The 16,755-nt window shown below is 38.1% G+C and overlaps 2 protein-coding genes across 2 annotated transcripts; both read right to left on the bottom strand.

Annotated features, from left to right (window-relative positions):
* Positions 1-569: 569 nt before the first annotated feature.
* Positions 570-1,490, bottom strand: LOC140514081 (olfactory receptor 4N2-like). The gene has a single exon (XM_072624066.1). The coding sequence runs from the start codon at positions 1,488-1,490 to the stop codon at positions 570-572; it is 921 nt and encodes a 306-aa protein (XP_072480167.1).
* A 12,731-nt stretch (positions 1,491-14,221) lies between these two features.
* Positions 14,222-15,154, bottom strand: LOC140513748 (olfactory receptor 4N5-like). The gene has a single exon (XM_072623675.1). It carries the CDS (start codon positions 15,152-15,154, stop codon positions 14,222-14,224), a length of 933 nt encoding a protein of 310 aa, XP_072479776.1.
* Between the last annotated feature and the right edge of the window lie 1,601 nt (positions 15,155-16,755).

Genomic DNA, 16,755 nt, shown 5'->3' with positions numbered 1-16,755 from the left:
TGACTGTGAACAAGACGGATTCCAGACTTTAACCTCGGTTACCAAAAGACATAGACAAAAAGAATTTATTTGGACAGTACAGAATTGAAGTAAAAATTATAAATGAACAGTCCCACAAATGGTTTTGTTTCTGATGAAATCTTGACCTCCTGGGAGAGAAAAAATAGCTATCATCTATCTTTATTGTACACTTCTATCCTCTTCATCGGAGAGACTCTACACATTTAATTGGGGAAAAATAAAATACTAAATTTTCTTTAAAAATTCAATACTCTAAAAAATACAAATAAAATATAAGGATAATGTTATGTACACAGCAATCTCATCAGTTGCTGTTCTCTTCCCTTTTGCCAGGTCCTTATAGCCATCAACTTTTTGTTCAGTGTGGAAAAAGACTTGTCTTTGGCTCTGTGGATGCAATGAGCATAACACCCTTATAGTATATTCTGATTTTTATAATTCTGTGTCCTTGCACTGTATGACTAGATTGTCTACATGAAGTTAATACATAGCACGCAGGTAGTCAATGAATCCCAGCTGAAAATCTTGAGTGACATCCATTCTTGATTCTACTCCGCAATCTGCCTATTCACCAATTTCCTCATAGAGGCCTTCACTTCCTGGTTTCTCAGGGTATAAATGACAGGATTCAGCAAGGGAAAGATGACAGTGTGAAAAAGGGCAACCACTTTGTCAGCTGGGAAGGACCTAAAAGGGCGGGTGTAAATAAAGATGGCAGGTCCAAACATTAGAAACACAATGATAACATGGGTGGTACAAGTGGACAAAGCCTTGCTCTTCCCCTCAGAAGAAGATCCCCTAACCCGAAAGAGGATGACTGCATAAGATGTCAGCAAACCCAGGAAGCATAGCAGGGTAAGCAGTCCACTGTTGGATACCATCAGGAGTTCCACCACAAAGGTGTCAGTGCAGGCCAGCTTGATGATCTGTGGGACATCACAGAAGAAATTGTCCAGTTGATTTGGACCACAGAAAGGCAGACGAATAATGAGAGCCACCTGCACAATAGAGTGGGCAAAACCCCCAACCCATAGTGCTAGCAACAACACATAGCATACCTGGCGGTTCATGAGGGTTACATAGTGTAGGGGTTGGCAGATTGCAATATAGCGGTCAAAGGCCATCACCACAAGGAGGAACATCTCACCTGCTCCAAGAAAGTGCAAGAAGAAGAGCTGGGTGATGCACCCTTGATAAGAAATGGTCTTTTTCTCATACAAGAAATCGACTAGCATTTTGGGGGCCACAACAAAAGAATAAGAAGCATCCAGGAAAGCCAGGTTGCCCAGGAAGAAATACAGAGGTGCTGTGAGAGCAGGATCTGATCTGATGGTGATGATAATGAGAAGATTCCCAGGAAGAACAATCATGTAGAAGGAGAAGATTAATACAAAGACTAAGAGTTGAACTTCTGGAGATTTTGTTAGTCCTAAAAGGGTGAATTCAGTCACTGTGCTGTTCTGTTCCATCTGTTCAACCTGGGGAATATTATGGAATGTAAAGCCATTACAGTTATTTCAGACCCCTCCTCTAATACTGGAATTATTCAGGAAGCCTGCTTTACCACCCTGGTTCCCCACCCATAAATCCCTCTTTTCTTCATTTCCTAATGGTCAGAGTTAAAAACAATGAGTTGACTTTGGAAAGAGTAAAAAGTAATTCAGTAAATGTCCAGACACACAGCAGTTTATCTTGGAAAATAGTGGCTTTGTTTCACTCACAGTCTTAAAGAAAAAGATGGGCAAATCCTTGTTGGAGATATTGCAGAGGGAATCCTTCATTGGATAGAAGTCAGCTTTAATGATCTCCAAGTCTCGTTCAAATTTTGAGATTCCCTGATCATACCCATTACATATCTTTCCAAAATCTGCCCTGTTCTCTATCTGTTTCTCCTTTATCCACCAACCAAGAAATCCATTGAATGATTTGTTTATACTCACAGACTCGAGAATGCCCATGTCCCAGCATTTGCACCTGCTGAGTAAAAGCTTCATGTCAATTCTAAATTTGGCTTCCTTTTTCAATTCAGTTTTGCTGGTGCCGTGTGTCTGCTGTTCAGTTGAAATACCTAGATTCTGATATCCTCCTCATCCCCAGGTTCCTGACTTGTATGTTAAAGTCCTTTACTTGTTATTTTAGACACCCTTTAGTGTCTATATATCTTCTGTGGACCCAGACTATTTACCTCAACTTGTCCTGATTGAAAGGATCTGGATTCCAACTCTGCTTTTCTTACTTGGTACCAATGAGACTTGAGGGCATTCACTTAATCTCTTTTGTCTGAGGTTTTCTCATATGTAAAATAAAGTAGTTGAACTGCTTGATTTTGAAGGTCCCTACCATCTCTAAATCTATTTTCTTAAGATGTCTTTTAGAAGGAACATGGAATAACTGGGAAAACACTGAATTGAGAGAAAACTTGAGTCCAACACTTACTAGCTTTGATCTTATAGACAGGTAAGGAAGGAAAAATATAGAAGTAGGCAAGTAAGAGTGTCTATTTAAAATGACAATTACATCACTATCTGCTGCTCTAATCAATTTTTACTATTTCAGCTAATATGTTTAGATGTTGACATAGGATTGCTTCTATACAGCCTCTGTTTAAATTTTCATGGATCATGGAAGTAGAGAAAAAGGATTGGGACTCCAAAGGTCAGTGATAGACACTGGTAATGGAGTGTGGACAAACGATAAAGCTATTTAAAAGCATGCCTGGAAATTCTTCCTAAAACGTTGACATTCTAGAATATACTAGTTGAGAAACCTTAATAATAATTATTTTTTCCAAATTTATTAATTAGTTTTCAGTTTTCAACAATCACTTCCATAAGTTTCCAATTTTCTCCCCTCCCTATCTTCTCCCTCCCCAAGACAGAATCCAATTTGATATGGGCTCTATACAGGCACTTAATAAATAATTATAATAAAAACATTTGGAGACCAGCAAGATGTAGTGAATGAAAGTGGAAAAGGACCTCTGCAATCATAGTTAATGGTGAAAATATGTTTTTTCAAATTCTGACTCTTTGAATCAATTAACTCCTCACTTAACAACTCTCTAAGACTTGTTGATCAGCATTAGTGAAGGGTATTTGCACACTGTTCAGCTCTCTCACTTGGGAATCGTAAACCAAGCACTAGAGGACATGCATAGCTAACTAGTGCAATCCTGCACTTTACAGATGAAGAAACTGAGGTCTAAGGAGCACATGATTTGCCAAGTCTCACAAGGAGTAAAGATCAGAAGTGTAAGAGATAAAATCAAGTCTAGACAAAAAACAAAACAAAAGTCACTCTCAACCTGAGATTTCCAATAGCTCTTCAACGTTGACAAAGCACCTTCTGCATAACAATCCTAAGAAGGAGATAGTTAGAAAGCAGTGTGGTACAGTGGAGTACCTTAGTTCAAATTGTGCCCCTGCCACATACCTACCTATGTGCCTTTGGGAAAGTCATTTAATTTCTCTGGCTCTCAGTTATCCCAACAAATAAGATGAGGGAGTTGGACAAGAGTGCTATCTAAGGTCTTTTCCATCTCTGATCTATACATTTTCACCCCCAATTTGTGGATGAGGAAATGGAATTTCCAGAGGGTATTGGGGAGAGGTAGAATGAGAGGATGGCTTACCTTCGATTCCCACTGTCCCTACTCTATTCTCATGTCAGGATGCTGACAGTGATCGTTAACCTGGTGACCTAGTGAAAGAAAATGATCAGGTATGGGCTCTGGACTCATGGGTTTGAGCTGCATTTCTGATTGTGTCTTTCCCCTTTAAGACAAGTCAGTCTCTGGAGGATTGAAGAAGGGACTCTATTCTTCTTACATCCATAGTTGCTGGTCCTGGGGCAGCTCTGTGCCTAGAAAAGATCTCATATGGGCTCATATGGGCTGATGCACACCACTTGCTAAAGATGCGGGGGAGGGGAAGGGCTCCGGAGCCAACTACTGAGATAAGAATGAGTTTCTTAGGTGAGGCTGCTACTTTGATATAAATTTGCTGAGGCTGAAAGGCCGGCAGAGCATTAACTTCACTGTGCTATGAAATACTCATTTATTCTGGAACCAGAGTGGAAAAAGGAAGGGCACTCTTCTAACTTTGTATGGAGGAGGACTTTTGTAGTTTTCATATTGATGTGTAAGGGATTTGTTGGTTTTTAGAAAGGTCACTGGTGTTTGCTTCTTTCCAAAGGCTGAATCTATGATACGAGGCCCGGGTTTGGACATCTTTCCTGCACCTGGTCTTCTTTTCCTTCCCTCTATCTCATTCCAGGGGTTGAGATTTTCTGGGGACTTTGGGACAGTAAGGTAAAAGATGATTTGACAACATATTCTTGGGCTTCCAGAAAGAGAAGCCTTTTGGGTGAAGGGAGGGGAGCTAGGGACCGCAACTCAGAATTCCATCCCACACTGTTGGTGATAGGGTTTGTCGTGGGAGGGTGGGGAGGTTTTTTGAAAGGGTAGTCTTTCAGGACAACTTTCTTCAGAGAATCTGTTGGTCATATGTTTTGGATACCTTCTCACTTCCCTGTGACAGCCTCTCACCATGGAGAAGAAATCTAAAGCTGGGGGAAGAGGTCTCTGTCCCTGACATTGAGCACCCACCTTAATAGCTATTCTCATTTCCAATCAATAGTTCCCCAGCAAGGAGTACCTTAAATAATCAGTGCTTTGTATGGTGGGAGTAAAGCCCACTGGAGTGAGAGGTTACTCTCTTTTGAGAGTTGGTTGAACAGAAGAAATAGCTGCTTTTTAAAGGGACAAAAATGGAGAATATGGAGAAATTTACCGCTGGGACCTAAGGCACTAGTGGCCTGGACAACAGACCTGTTTTTGTAGAAATTTTGGCAAGGGATCATACTGTTAACTTAGTTGTTGGCAGCTGGACATCCTGATTCTTTAACTCTGATCAGTGCTTTTGTGTTGCCACAATTACCTCCAAAACCACTGAATATGTGTGTGTCTATGTCTCTGTGTATTTTTTTTTTCCTTTTTGCTTTCCCTTGAGTGGAATTACTGCCTCCGCAATTATTTGTTTATATCAGCACAGAAATTTGTAACTGAAATTTAGAAATATAACTTCTTGCGTCTTATTTTTCTATCATTATAATATGTGTGTGTGAACCTGTAGTTCTGTGATGTGGGGAAAGTGATTATGCCACGGAATGAGACTAAGATTGTTCTCAGCTACAAATTAAGACTCTGAATGGGAATTCTGGGTTAAGCAAATGGAGATGAAGCAAAATTGTGCAGCAATTCAACTCATCATTTTCGAGTTACCTGAAAATCTTAATTTCTTCCTGTTGGGTAGATAAGACATAACATAACAGCTTTTCCTTTTTAAAGAGCTAATGTTGCACTTAGTGGACATTCTACATGTATAGACTCAGAAAGGCACAAGTTATTTTCACTTAGGAGCTGGCTATCTAATCAATAACATCTTAGAACTCTAAGGCAGATATTCTCTTATCTCTACTAGACTGAAAATTTTTTGAAGCAGCTAAGGGATTTCTTGTTTAAATCACATAGTTAGTAAGTATTGAAGTTAAGAGAAAAATAGATCTGGCCACAGATAGAACACTGTTTTCACTGCACTACCTCTCCTTGTTTATTACTTCTATTACTTATGTCTGTTCCTCTTACTTAGTAGGTAGGTGGTTCAAAGGGAGCTGATATTTGTTACCTGCTCCCAACAGCGCTATTCTGAAGTCATAAGAGGAATTCCAACCATAAGTATGGTCACAAAGGTGCACACATTTCTGTTTGGTGTTTCTCCTGCTACACCAGAAAGTTAGAGAAGGTCAGATTAAGAAGACGCTTCAGAGATCATCTGATCCCCCTGCCCACATCACAAACGAGGAAAGCAGTGGTGAACAGGACATCTCTGAAGAGGACAAAGACTTAGTGGAAACTGAACTTCTAAAGATGCGAAGCTACAGTCTCAGCCTCGGGAAACTGAATGTGTCATATCTGCTCTATTCCTATTTTGAGCCCACTCAGTTAGATTCCTTCCACTCTAATGTCCCTTTGTCACTGTTAACATTTTTATGGAGATAGATGTGTTACATGTAGGGATAATTGTGTAAATCCCTGTAGTCAAAGAGAACTGGTGATTATAATTTGGTTATAAGGGTAGTTAAACAAACTCCAACTGCGCTATCCCCAGGTCTGCATCCCATACAGAAGCTGTTCTTCTGCGGTGGTTAAATCAAGGCAGAAAAGTGGTGATGATGTTCATGAAGAAGAAAACCTATGGATCAACTGCTACTACTACTATTGACATCAAATTTGCTACCACTTTTTTTATTATTGTTTGCTCATTTTGTTGTTGTTGTGGCAGTGGTGGTTGTGGTAGTGATGGTAGTGGTGGTGGTGGTGGCTGAACAAGCCCTAGAGTTGGAGTCAGAACCTTGGGTTCAACTTATCTCACCATGGGTAAGTCTCATCTATCTTAGACTCAGTTTCCTCACTTGTAAAATGAGGAAAACAACACAGAAAGTTCCTGTGAGGAAATTGCTTTGCAAACATACAAGCTCTATGGATATTTACTTTGCATTTATATTTACAGGACTTTTATGATTTTATAAATAATCAGTACTTTTCTTTTCTACAACCACCATCACTCCACTCTATGCTCCAATTATCCTCTTTCCCATTATCTCCACATCTTTCTCTTCCGTCTCAGTTCTTTCTTCATTCCTCAATTTTCTCCAACTTTTCTCCATCCTTTTTTAATCACTTTTTCCCCATTGATATCTCAATAAGTCTTATCTTTCTTCCCATTCACTTTACACTGATTTTTGCCTGTTTTTGTTTCCCAGTCTTTGCCAAGTATGATAAGTTAATTAAAGAAAATTTGCCCCAATGAAATGGTTTAGAGATTCAAAAATTTTAAGAACTACTCATCTCTATTATACTTTCCTTTCAAGGTAGTTCATTCTTAATCTCTCTGAATCTCAGGGTTTTTTCTCTGTAAAATATATTTACTAATTTTTACGCATGGCTGTTGGGAGGTTCATATAAGATGATGTATCTAATGATTAAAATGCAAAGACTCATTTTTGTGTGTGTTGTCCTTTCCCTACCCTGGGAGCCACTCCTCTCCATTTTCATCTCAGAAATTTTCCAGAGATCTAGTGATTCTTTCATCATCTTCTTCCTATCAAAACATACTGAAATGTAGTATCTTATATTAATAATTTATTCTTTGATATGAATTGGAACATACTACCCCTCTCCAAAGTATTGAATTTGGTGACTTATCTATAATTGTAGGATGAAAAATTTTGACCCCTAAGAAAGAAATCCTAAGCACCTCGAAAAGATGTCAGGTAGAAAGTTGATAGAGGTGGGACATCTGGAAGGGACCCTTAAAACTATGCCTTATTCACAATCACAGACTTACCCATTCATAAGACTTTCCCTGCATTAACTCTGACCTCCATTCTAATGCATCCTGAGTTAGCAAATATCCCCTCAGATAGCCTTTTCTAGTTCAACCATTTTAGTTATTTGCTATTCCTATCCCCTAGTTATATTTTCATATGGATAATCAGAAATTTCACACCTCTCTGAGTCTCCTGGTGTCTTCATACAGAAATTATCAGCCCTGCTCTGAAGACATGGCAATGATCCCACACTGATCGACCCATGAATTTGCTTTCAAATACGTGTTTTCCTTTTGTGCCTTCCCTTAGATTGCTAAATCCACCCTACTTACTTGTGACGTGATGGAGAATGTGCTTTGGGTGTCTGGGGATAACAGAACCCTGAAGAATACTTGCAATGGGAGTTATTAGAATGGTAGTTTGGGCTCTGTTACCCAAAGACCTAGGCCAGATTTTTGTAAGGAATATATACGTATTGAGGTACTTCATGATACCTCACTGGCTCAGCCTTTGTTTACATCCAGTCATCAGTGACTGGAATAATGGTACATACTTACTTACTGGAAATGACAATGAGTTAAGTCTCTAAAGTTTTTGAAGACTAAAATAATTGAAATATATTTAGGAAATAATAGTTTATAATAGCTTGACATAACAATGTTATTATGAAATCAGTGAAGAAATAAAATACATGCATAGACTATTTAGAGAGATGCACACATACACATAGAAAATGTGATAGACAAAGACAGAAAAAATAGATATGTGATCTTGGAAGAATCATTTCATCTCTCTGAATTTCAAATTTTTCATCTACACAATATTAATAGTGATATCTGCCTTACTCAATTTCCGTGATGGTAAAATATGACAATATATTTGAGAGTTCATTGTAAATTGTCAAATTATTTCCAATTTCATCAGATTGTGGTTACTAAAGTGATTATTTTCCCATTAAATTTCTTAGATTATATACTATTTCTTGTTAAAAAAAAATAACTTCTGTTGTTAAAGTCCAAATTTATCCAATGTCAAGACTAGGCAGCTAATCTTAGTCTAATAGTAAATACAGGGAAAAGACTTCAATGCCAATAATAATAAATAATAATAATACCAAAAGCTAACATTTATTTCTTCTATGTAAATATAATATTATAAATTTTATCTTTAAGTTGGCAGAATGAAGACCAGCAATTGCACTTTGAAATGATGATAGAATAGACATCCAGTTAGAGATGTCCAAAGGCACCTGAAGATGTGTATTTGAGGCTCAGAAAACAAATCAAAACCAAAGACCACAGCATCATAGATTTAAGGGCTGCAAGGACCAAGGTGAAGAGAAATGAAGTTTTTGCTTGATGCCTTGCTTTTCTTCGCTAGTAAGTACATTCTTCCCCAACTTATTTCCCTAATGCCTCATTCTTTCGTGGAGATGACTTTGAGTTTTGAAAGATCATTCTAGTGGAGCGCATACTCAGTTAGATCATGTTAAGGTGGAAATCCAGAAAAGCTTATCCTGTGATATAGAGAATCGTTTTTCTGAGAATAAGCTTAGTCACGTATGGAAAGGTGCAACTGAAGGTCATTTTCCCAAACCTTTGACATATATTATCTTGTTTGAGCCATGCGTTAGCATTTTGAAGCATAAGAAAAGTGTCTTCTAGATATTTCTGAGGGAGGAGTTGGGTCATTAAACGTATGATTTCTTGTCAGTGCAGATTAGCACTTTCTATCCAACACATGATCTTAGAGAGTTAATTAGAAGTGTGTGTGTTCATCCTTCATTGCCAAAGAAGACCATGCCATCAGAGAAATGATGACATGACTGGCACTTGACTCTGTTTTTGAGTGAGAGAAGGCTGTGCAGGTCACCAGCCTCACTTTTCCTTCATAGCCATCTGAATCCAGTGACCAGATATTCGTCAGGATGACTGTAGACTTCCAAGGATGAGGCAATTGGGGTTAAGTGACTTGCCCAAGGTCACACAGCTAGTGAGTGTCAAGTGTCTGAGGTGAGATTTGAACTCAGGCCCTCCTGACTCCTGCACTGGTGCTATACACTCCACCACCCAGTTGCCCCTAATTAAGAACATGAAGAATTTAAATTACTTTCTCCAGGTCACAAAATAAGGATGTCAGAGGAAGAGCTTGATTCTCCATATTTTTGAATCTTAACTATCTTTCAGTATATTTGTTAAGATTCCTACAACATTGCCACGTACAAATCTGGTAAGTAAGCCATCTATACTTTTATTCGTGTAATGGATAAAAGTATTGAACAATACGTGCTCTTCCATATGAAAGACTGTTTCAAATCACTAAGAAGATTAACAGGGTTAGGGAATTGGCCTGTGGTTTCATTAATATAGGAGATTCTCAGTTGAAGAAAAACCCTCAGTCAATGTTATTCAGCAGCTTCTGTGCAACTTCTTGTCTCAGAGAATTTTCTAAAGCTCAGGGGGATATATGACTTAGTCTAGGGTCTCACCCCTACTATGTGCAGGAGGCCATGCAAACAAAAACATCACAAATTAAAACATTTTTGAAGTTTCACCTCATACTCAACAAATTGGAATGAGAATATGACTTTCAATGGAAAGGTTGCTGTGGCATAGTGAACTGGAAATAAGCATCATTACATATGGAGACAACTAAATTCAGTGGAGAAAAGCCAGATCTGGAGACCTGACTTCAAATTCAGACATGCACTACCTCTATTACTCTGGCAAGTCATTTAACCTCTGTTTTCCTTAATCCACTGGGGAAGGAAATGGAAAAGCACTCTGGGCAGCTAAGTGGTGCAGTGGAGAGAGGCCAGCCTGGAGTCAGGAAGACTTAAATTCAAATCCAGCCTCAGACACTTACTAGCTGTGTTACCCTGGGCAAGTCACTTAATCCTGTTTGCCACCATTTTCTCTTCTGTAAAGTCAGCTGGAGAAACAAATGGCAACCTTGCCAAGAAAACCTCAAAGGAGATCACAAAGAGTCAGTCATTATTGAAGATGACTAAACAACATGAGAAATGGAATCTCAAGACTGTACTTTAAATTCTATGGCCTTAGATGAGTGACTTTATCTCACTGGACCTCATTTTCCTCATCTGTAACATGTGGGGTTCATGAGACAGAACATGAGAGTTTCAGGGGAGATTGTTTTGACTGAACACAAGATGTGCAAATTACAAACCTTTTTTTCCTCCTTTCAAGGAATGAATGAAAAAGAATGTTTCCTTGATCCCTCTGTCTTACTAATACATTTCTCAACTATGATTTGAGGTTTGGATTTTTGTTTGTTTGTTTGTTTTTTTAATGTAAAACTGCTCATGCCCAAGGGCTTTGAAGTGATCTACCTTGACTTGTACTGGGGAACTGATTCTGCTTTTCACTAATTTATGTACCTGTTTTGTTTTGGTTTGTTTCATGAATCAAGAGGAAAGAGGTTTCAACTCCACCATGAGTGACTGAAGTTGGGTAAGAAAAAGAATGCCTAATTTTAGCTGTTTCAATAATTGTGATAACCTGAAATGCACTACTCAGGCCAATATTGGATACTTCTTCTTTGGAGAGCCTCACAAATGGAAATGCTCCCTCTGTCATCCCATACCTTTGGTACGTTGTTATCCAGAACTAAAATTATATATGAAATAAAATTTTCTGAGTTAAGACAAATTCTTCATTCAACTCCCTTTCCCTATTATCTCAGGTCCAATCATTCCAAGGACTCAAAAAGAAACAGCTCAGTTCTATTAAATTTCACTGTTCTGTGTTTAATTTTCTTTAATTGTGTAGTAAATATGAACATATTGAGTACAATGGGTAAAAATTGTTAAAAGCAAGAAATACAAGCATAACTGAGGGAAAGTATGCTGAGATTATTGAGATTTTGTGAACAGTAGGGAATAGTCTATTATATCAGTGTTAAATAAATCTGTAGTTATAAAGCAGGAAGAAAGTATCCTTTAACTTACTAGGCAAATTTAGGCAGAGGTGACATAATTCTAATTATATAATTATGGCCTTTAAATAAGAAAATAATGGGTTCAAATAACTGTTAGTTCAAGATTCACCTCTGTCCATGAAAGATTCCTTAGTTCAAGGTGACTTCTTTCTTCTCAAATGTTCTTGAAGTAAGTATTTTGTCCCTATATTTTTCCTTTTATCACATTATATTTTATATAATAATTCTACAAAGGTATTCGAGGCAGGTGTTCTATTGTTGTTTTTCATTTGTTTGCATCCTCCCCACCTAGCATAGTACTTTACATGTAAACTCTAATAAATATTTATTGTTCTAAAAATCACTAAAGCTAAAATAACTAAAAATAACTAAGCCACTGTACGGCAGTAGAAAAAGTTGGGGATGAGGGTAAGGTACCACTTCTGACACTGGAAAGAACAGAAATCTTGAGTAAGTCTTTTAACTCTCTCTAGGTGTTTTAAAAAAAAATCTACAAGTTGAGGTGATTCGATTAGTTGATTTCTAAGGTACCTTAGCTCTAGCAGTCCGTGAGTCTGCAAGGGGAATACAGCTTCATAAACTCTAACGGTTCAGACAGAATAAGCTATGTAAGCTTGTTACACCTGCTCAAAAATATGAATTTAAAGAATAGGATAAATAAATGCAAGTCTTCTTTAAGAGTTTAACATTGTTATATCTTTTCTCTACTTTACAACACTCATGAATTTATTTCAGAGTAAATGAAATATAACTATCAAACTAGATAAAATTTACACAATATGTTAAGGTTTACAAAATAACCTTTTTTGTATGTATTGTTCCTTTTGATCTTCACAATTACCTTGTGAAATGGGTGCTATTATTGTCCTCATATCACAGATAAAGAAACTCAGGCTTGGAGAGGTTAAGTTATTTTGTCACGGTATCTGAGACAGAATTCAAATTCTGGCACTCCTGATTCCATTTCTAAGTCTCAGTGCACCACACCAAGCTGAACTAGATATGAGGACATTTATCTCCCAGAACAGTTTTACAAATGTGTGCGTGTGTGTGTGTATTTGTGTGTGTGTGTGTGTGTGTGTGTGTGTTTGGGAAGGATCTTGACTCAATGGAATGGAATAGAAAAGCATTTATTAAGCAAAAATCATGGCAGTCCCCGTTCTTGAGGAGCTCACTTTCTAATTAGGCAAGACAACTCAACTAAGAGGTTTTTTTTATTCAGGGCAGATGTAAAGGCCAGGTGGTCCTCAAGGTGTAACAGTAGGGAAGAAGTCAATACCCCCAAGTTCAGTGAGTGTAACAACAGGGAAAAAGGTAAGGCCATGTTTATGGCAGTAGAAATGGTGATGCCCAATGTTCTACCATCTTTTCAGAAGTATGGTAGTTAGTAACTCCCTGTTCATTCAAGCAACATGACCAGTCATGTCCCCATCCAGACACTGTTGGGTAGAGTCCTGTTATTTGTAGTTAAATAAGGCTCTGAGTTGCCTCCTTTTGTGGGGGTGGAGATGGTGAGATCATGGCCTACCTGGGAATAAGCATCCAGAGTTTGGTAGGACCTGGACAGCAGAGATGCAGATGAGAAGGAAAAGACAAATAATAAGTATTTACTAAATGTTCAGATGATAAAACACCCATGCCTTCTCTACATATAGGGATGTGGGGTGTAGCATAAGAGTGAAATATTGACTACAACATCAGACAAGTATTTAACACAATTCCTGACATAGAGAAGGTGTTTAATAAACGATTGACTGTTGATTGACTGCTCATCGGTTTTACTTACTGGTTTTTCTTTGTTACAAATGAGAGTTCAATGACGAAATTTTACTGAGAAACAGCTTTGGGATGAAAAGAGAAAAGCATCAACAAAGTATTAATAACCTGCTGCACACAACTTAACAAATGCTCAATGAATCATGGTTAACCCCATCATTTTATAGATGCAAAGCCTGAGACTTGCAGTGACTGCAAGTCAATGCTTGACTTGACCTATGTCATTACATGGATAGCAAGTAGTAGGTCTGTAATTTGAATTGGAATTGTCTGATTCAGTGTAAGACACTAATGTCTAATGACAGTGAGTTTAATTTTATTTATCTTTGTGTTTAATTCATCTCTCGATTATAAATCAGATTTAACATATAACATTTGTGTTCTCATAATGTCCAGTTCATCCCAATTTGCAGTTACAAGAAGTTAATCCTTGTGTCACCAACTAGTGGCACCGTCTCATATCTGATGGCAATAAGAGGACAATAATGGTGATGAGGAGAAGGAAGAAGAGAAGGAGGACAAACAGCATGTAGTTGTTTTAAAGTTTTCAGTGTGCTTTTCCGACATTGTCTCATTTGATTCTCCAAACTTCATGCAGCAGATTCTAATAGTTTTATCCTCATATTACAGATAGGGACCCTAAGGTTCACAAGAGGTAAGTAACTTATCCATGGTCACATAGATAGCAACCATCAAAAATTGTATTTGATCACACTTGATAGCAAGTTTGCCACTATATCATGTGACCTCCTACTATGAATGCTAAGGATAAACTCCTAGCTAAGATTTTAAAAGTCTCCTTAAGAATTGACACAGTCCTCCCCAAAATACAGAGTTGAACATGTCATATTTATAAAGCAAATTGACCAGTTTCCTCTCTATTTCCCCTCCCCAAACTTTGTACCTAGTAACTTTATTGTTAAGGTCAAACCACCAATAAGGCATTCTCCAGTATGTTCCAGTTTTTACAACCCTGTGTCATTCCCATGAATAGTTAGATTTTCTGCATCAAGTAAGGAGAGGACATAGTGGTACTGAATGAGTCCTAGTTGAAGATATCCTGAGTGATACTCATTCTTCATTCTACTCCACAAATGACCTGCCTATTCACCAACTTCCTCATAGAGGTCTTTACTTCCTGGTTTCTCAGGGTATAAATGACAGGATTCAGCAAGGGAAAGATGACAGTGTGAAAAAAGGCAACCGCTTTGTTAGCTGGGAAGGACCTAAAAGGGTGGGTGTAAATAAAGATGGCAGATCCAAACATTAGAAACACAATGATAACATGGGTAGCACAAGTGGACAAAGCCTTGCTCTTCCCCTCAGAAGAAGATCCCCTAACCTGAAAGAGGATGACTGCATAAGATGTCAGCAAACCCAGGAAACATAGCAAGGTAAGCAGTCCAGTGTTGGACACCATCAGGAGTTCCACTACAAAGGTGTCAGTGCAGGCCAGCTTGATGATCTGTGGGACATCACAGAAGAAGTTATCCAGCTGATTTGGGCCACAGAAAGGCAGATGGATAATGACAGCCACCTGCACAATAGCATGGATGAAACCCCCAACCCACAGGGCTAGCAACAACACATAGCATACTTGGCAGTTCATGATGGCTGCATAGCTTAAAGGTTTGCAGATTGCAATATAGCGGTCAAAGGCCATCACCACAAGGAGGAACATCTCACCTGCTCCAAGCAAATGCAAGAAGAAAAGCTGAGTTATACATTGTTGATAAGAGATGGTCTTCTTCTCATACAAGAAATCTACCAGCATTTTGGGAGCTACAATGAAAGAATAAGAAACATCCAAGAAAGCCAGGTTGCCCAGGAAGAAATACAGAGGTGCTGTGAGAGTAGGATCTGATCTGATGGTGATAATGATAAGAAGATTCCCAGGAAGGATGATCATATAGAAGGAGAATATCAGTACAGAGACCAAAATTTGTATCTCTTTAGATTGAGTTAGACCCAGAAGAATGAATTCAGTCACTGTGTTGTTCTCCAACTCCATCTACTCAACCTGGAGAATATTGAGGGATAAAAAGCTACTGTAGTTAATTCTGACCCTTTCTCTTACATTACAGTTTTCTCTAATAATACCTAGGATTTTAATGACACTGACATTCAAGGAATTATATAGGAAGTCTGTTTTACCATCCTGATTCCCAACTCTGGCAAATTCCTCTTTTCTTTATTTCTCAGAAGACAGAACTAGAAGCCATGCATGAAACTGTAGAGAGGCAGTCAACCAGACACCTATGATGTACCAGCTACTCTTCTAAGTGCAGAGGATGCAACAAAAAGCAAAAGTTGGTTCTTGTTCCCGAGAAGCTAAGAGTCTCATGGAGGACACAGTACATTAACAAATACGTACAAACAAAATGTATGTAGAGTAAATTGGAGGTAATGATCATAGGGAAGGCAATAGCATTAAAAGGGATCAGGAAAGGCATCTTTCAGAAGGAGAGCTCTTAGGTGACACTTAAAGAAAACCAGAAAAACTAGGATTAAAAGGGAGAGAGTTGTAGGCATGGGATAACAGCAGGTGAAAATGCTCAGAGTAGAGAGATGGGGAATCTAGTGTGACGAATAGCAAGGAAACCAGTAGCCCTAGTTTGAAAAGCACATAAGAAGGTACAAGGACAAAGAGATCTGAAGTGGAAGGAAAGGGCCATGGGAACAAGGGCTTTAAAAGCCAAACAAAGGATTTTCAACCAAAGGAACAATTTATTATTATTATTTATTATTCTGGTTTTTCTTGTTATTGTAGCAATAACAATAGCTAGCATTTATATGGTACTTTTGAGGTTTGTAAAACACTTCACAAGTATTATCTCATTTTATATCCACAACAACACAAGGAGACAGGTTTTGTTCTTATTGCCATTTTATATACAAAGAAACAGATGAAGAGAATATTTAAGTGACAGTAAGTGTTTGAGGCAAGATTTGGACAAGCATCCTCCTGACTCTAGGTTGAGCACTATCCACTGCACCACCTCGCTGCACCTAAAAATTAGAATTGTCCAATAGTGGAATAGGGTTTTTTGTTGTTGTTGTTTTAATTTTTGTTTTGTTTTTTCAGAAGCAAATTTCTTCTTTCACTGGAAATCTTGGAGCAATAGCTGGATACCCACTTTTTAGAGATGTAGTAGAGCACTTTTCTTACTGGATACCAATTAGAATAGGTAACATAGGCCTCCTTCATACTTTGAGATCCAGTGATTGCACCCACCACCACCACTACTATATACCTTATCAGAATATGCCCTTTTCTATGGTCGTCATTCTCCTTTCATGAACTGTATTTGCTCACCTTTCTCAACCTTGGACTTTAGGAAAGCCCACACTCTGACATTGGCACTTATAGAGCAGAAGTTTCCTGATAAATACTAAATTTTACTTCAGTTATTAAGATCAATCGTTTTTCAGTGCCTTTTGTCTACTGCTCATATTGCATGCCTAGATTCTGATTCCCTTCCAGTCTCAGATTCCTAAATTTGAGATTTGAATCCTTGACTTCCCGTCTTGGCTTACTTTTTTTCCCCATATATATCTAGTCTCCTTGGATCCTAAAACATATGCTTGCCTAGACTTTTACTGAGTGAGAGA

This window comes from Notamacropus eugenii, chromosome 7, assembly GCF_028372415.1.
Source record: "Notamacropus eugenii isolate mMacEug1 chromosome 7, mMacEug1.pri_v2, whole genome shotgun sequence".
Lineage (NCBI taxonomy): Eukaryota > Metazoa > Chordata > Mammalia > Diprotodontia > Macropodidae > Notamacropus > Notamacropus eugenii.
The sequence above is the reverse complement of the archived record's forward strand: the minus strand, read 5'-3'. Positions and strand labels throughout refer to the sequence as shown.

What these genes read in the sequence shown, in the direction of transcription:
- LOC140514081 (XM_072624066.1), bottom strand. Translation starts at nt 1,490, where the DNA reads ATGGAACAGAACAGCACAGTGACTGAATTCACCCTTTTAGGACTAACA.
- LOC140513748 (XM_072623675.1), bottom strand. Translation starts at nt 15,154, where the DNA reads ATGGAGTTGGAGAACAACACAGTGACTGAATTCATTCTTCTGGGTCTA.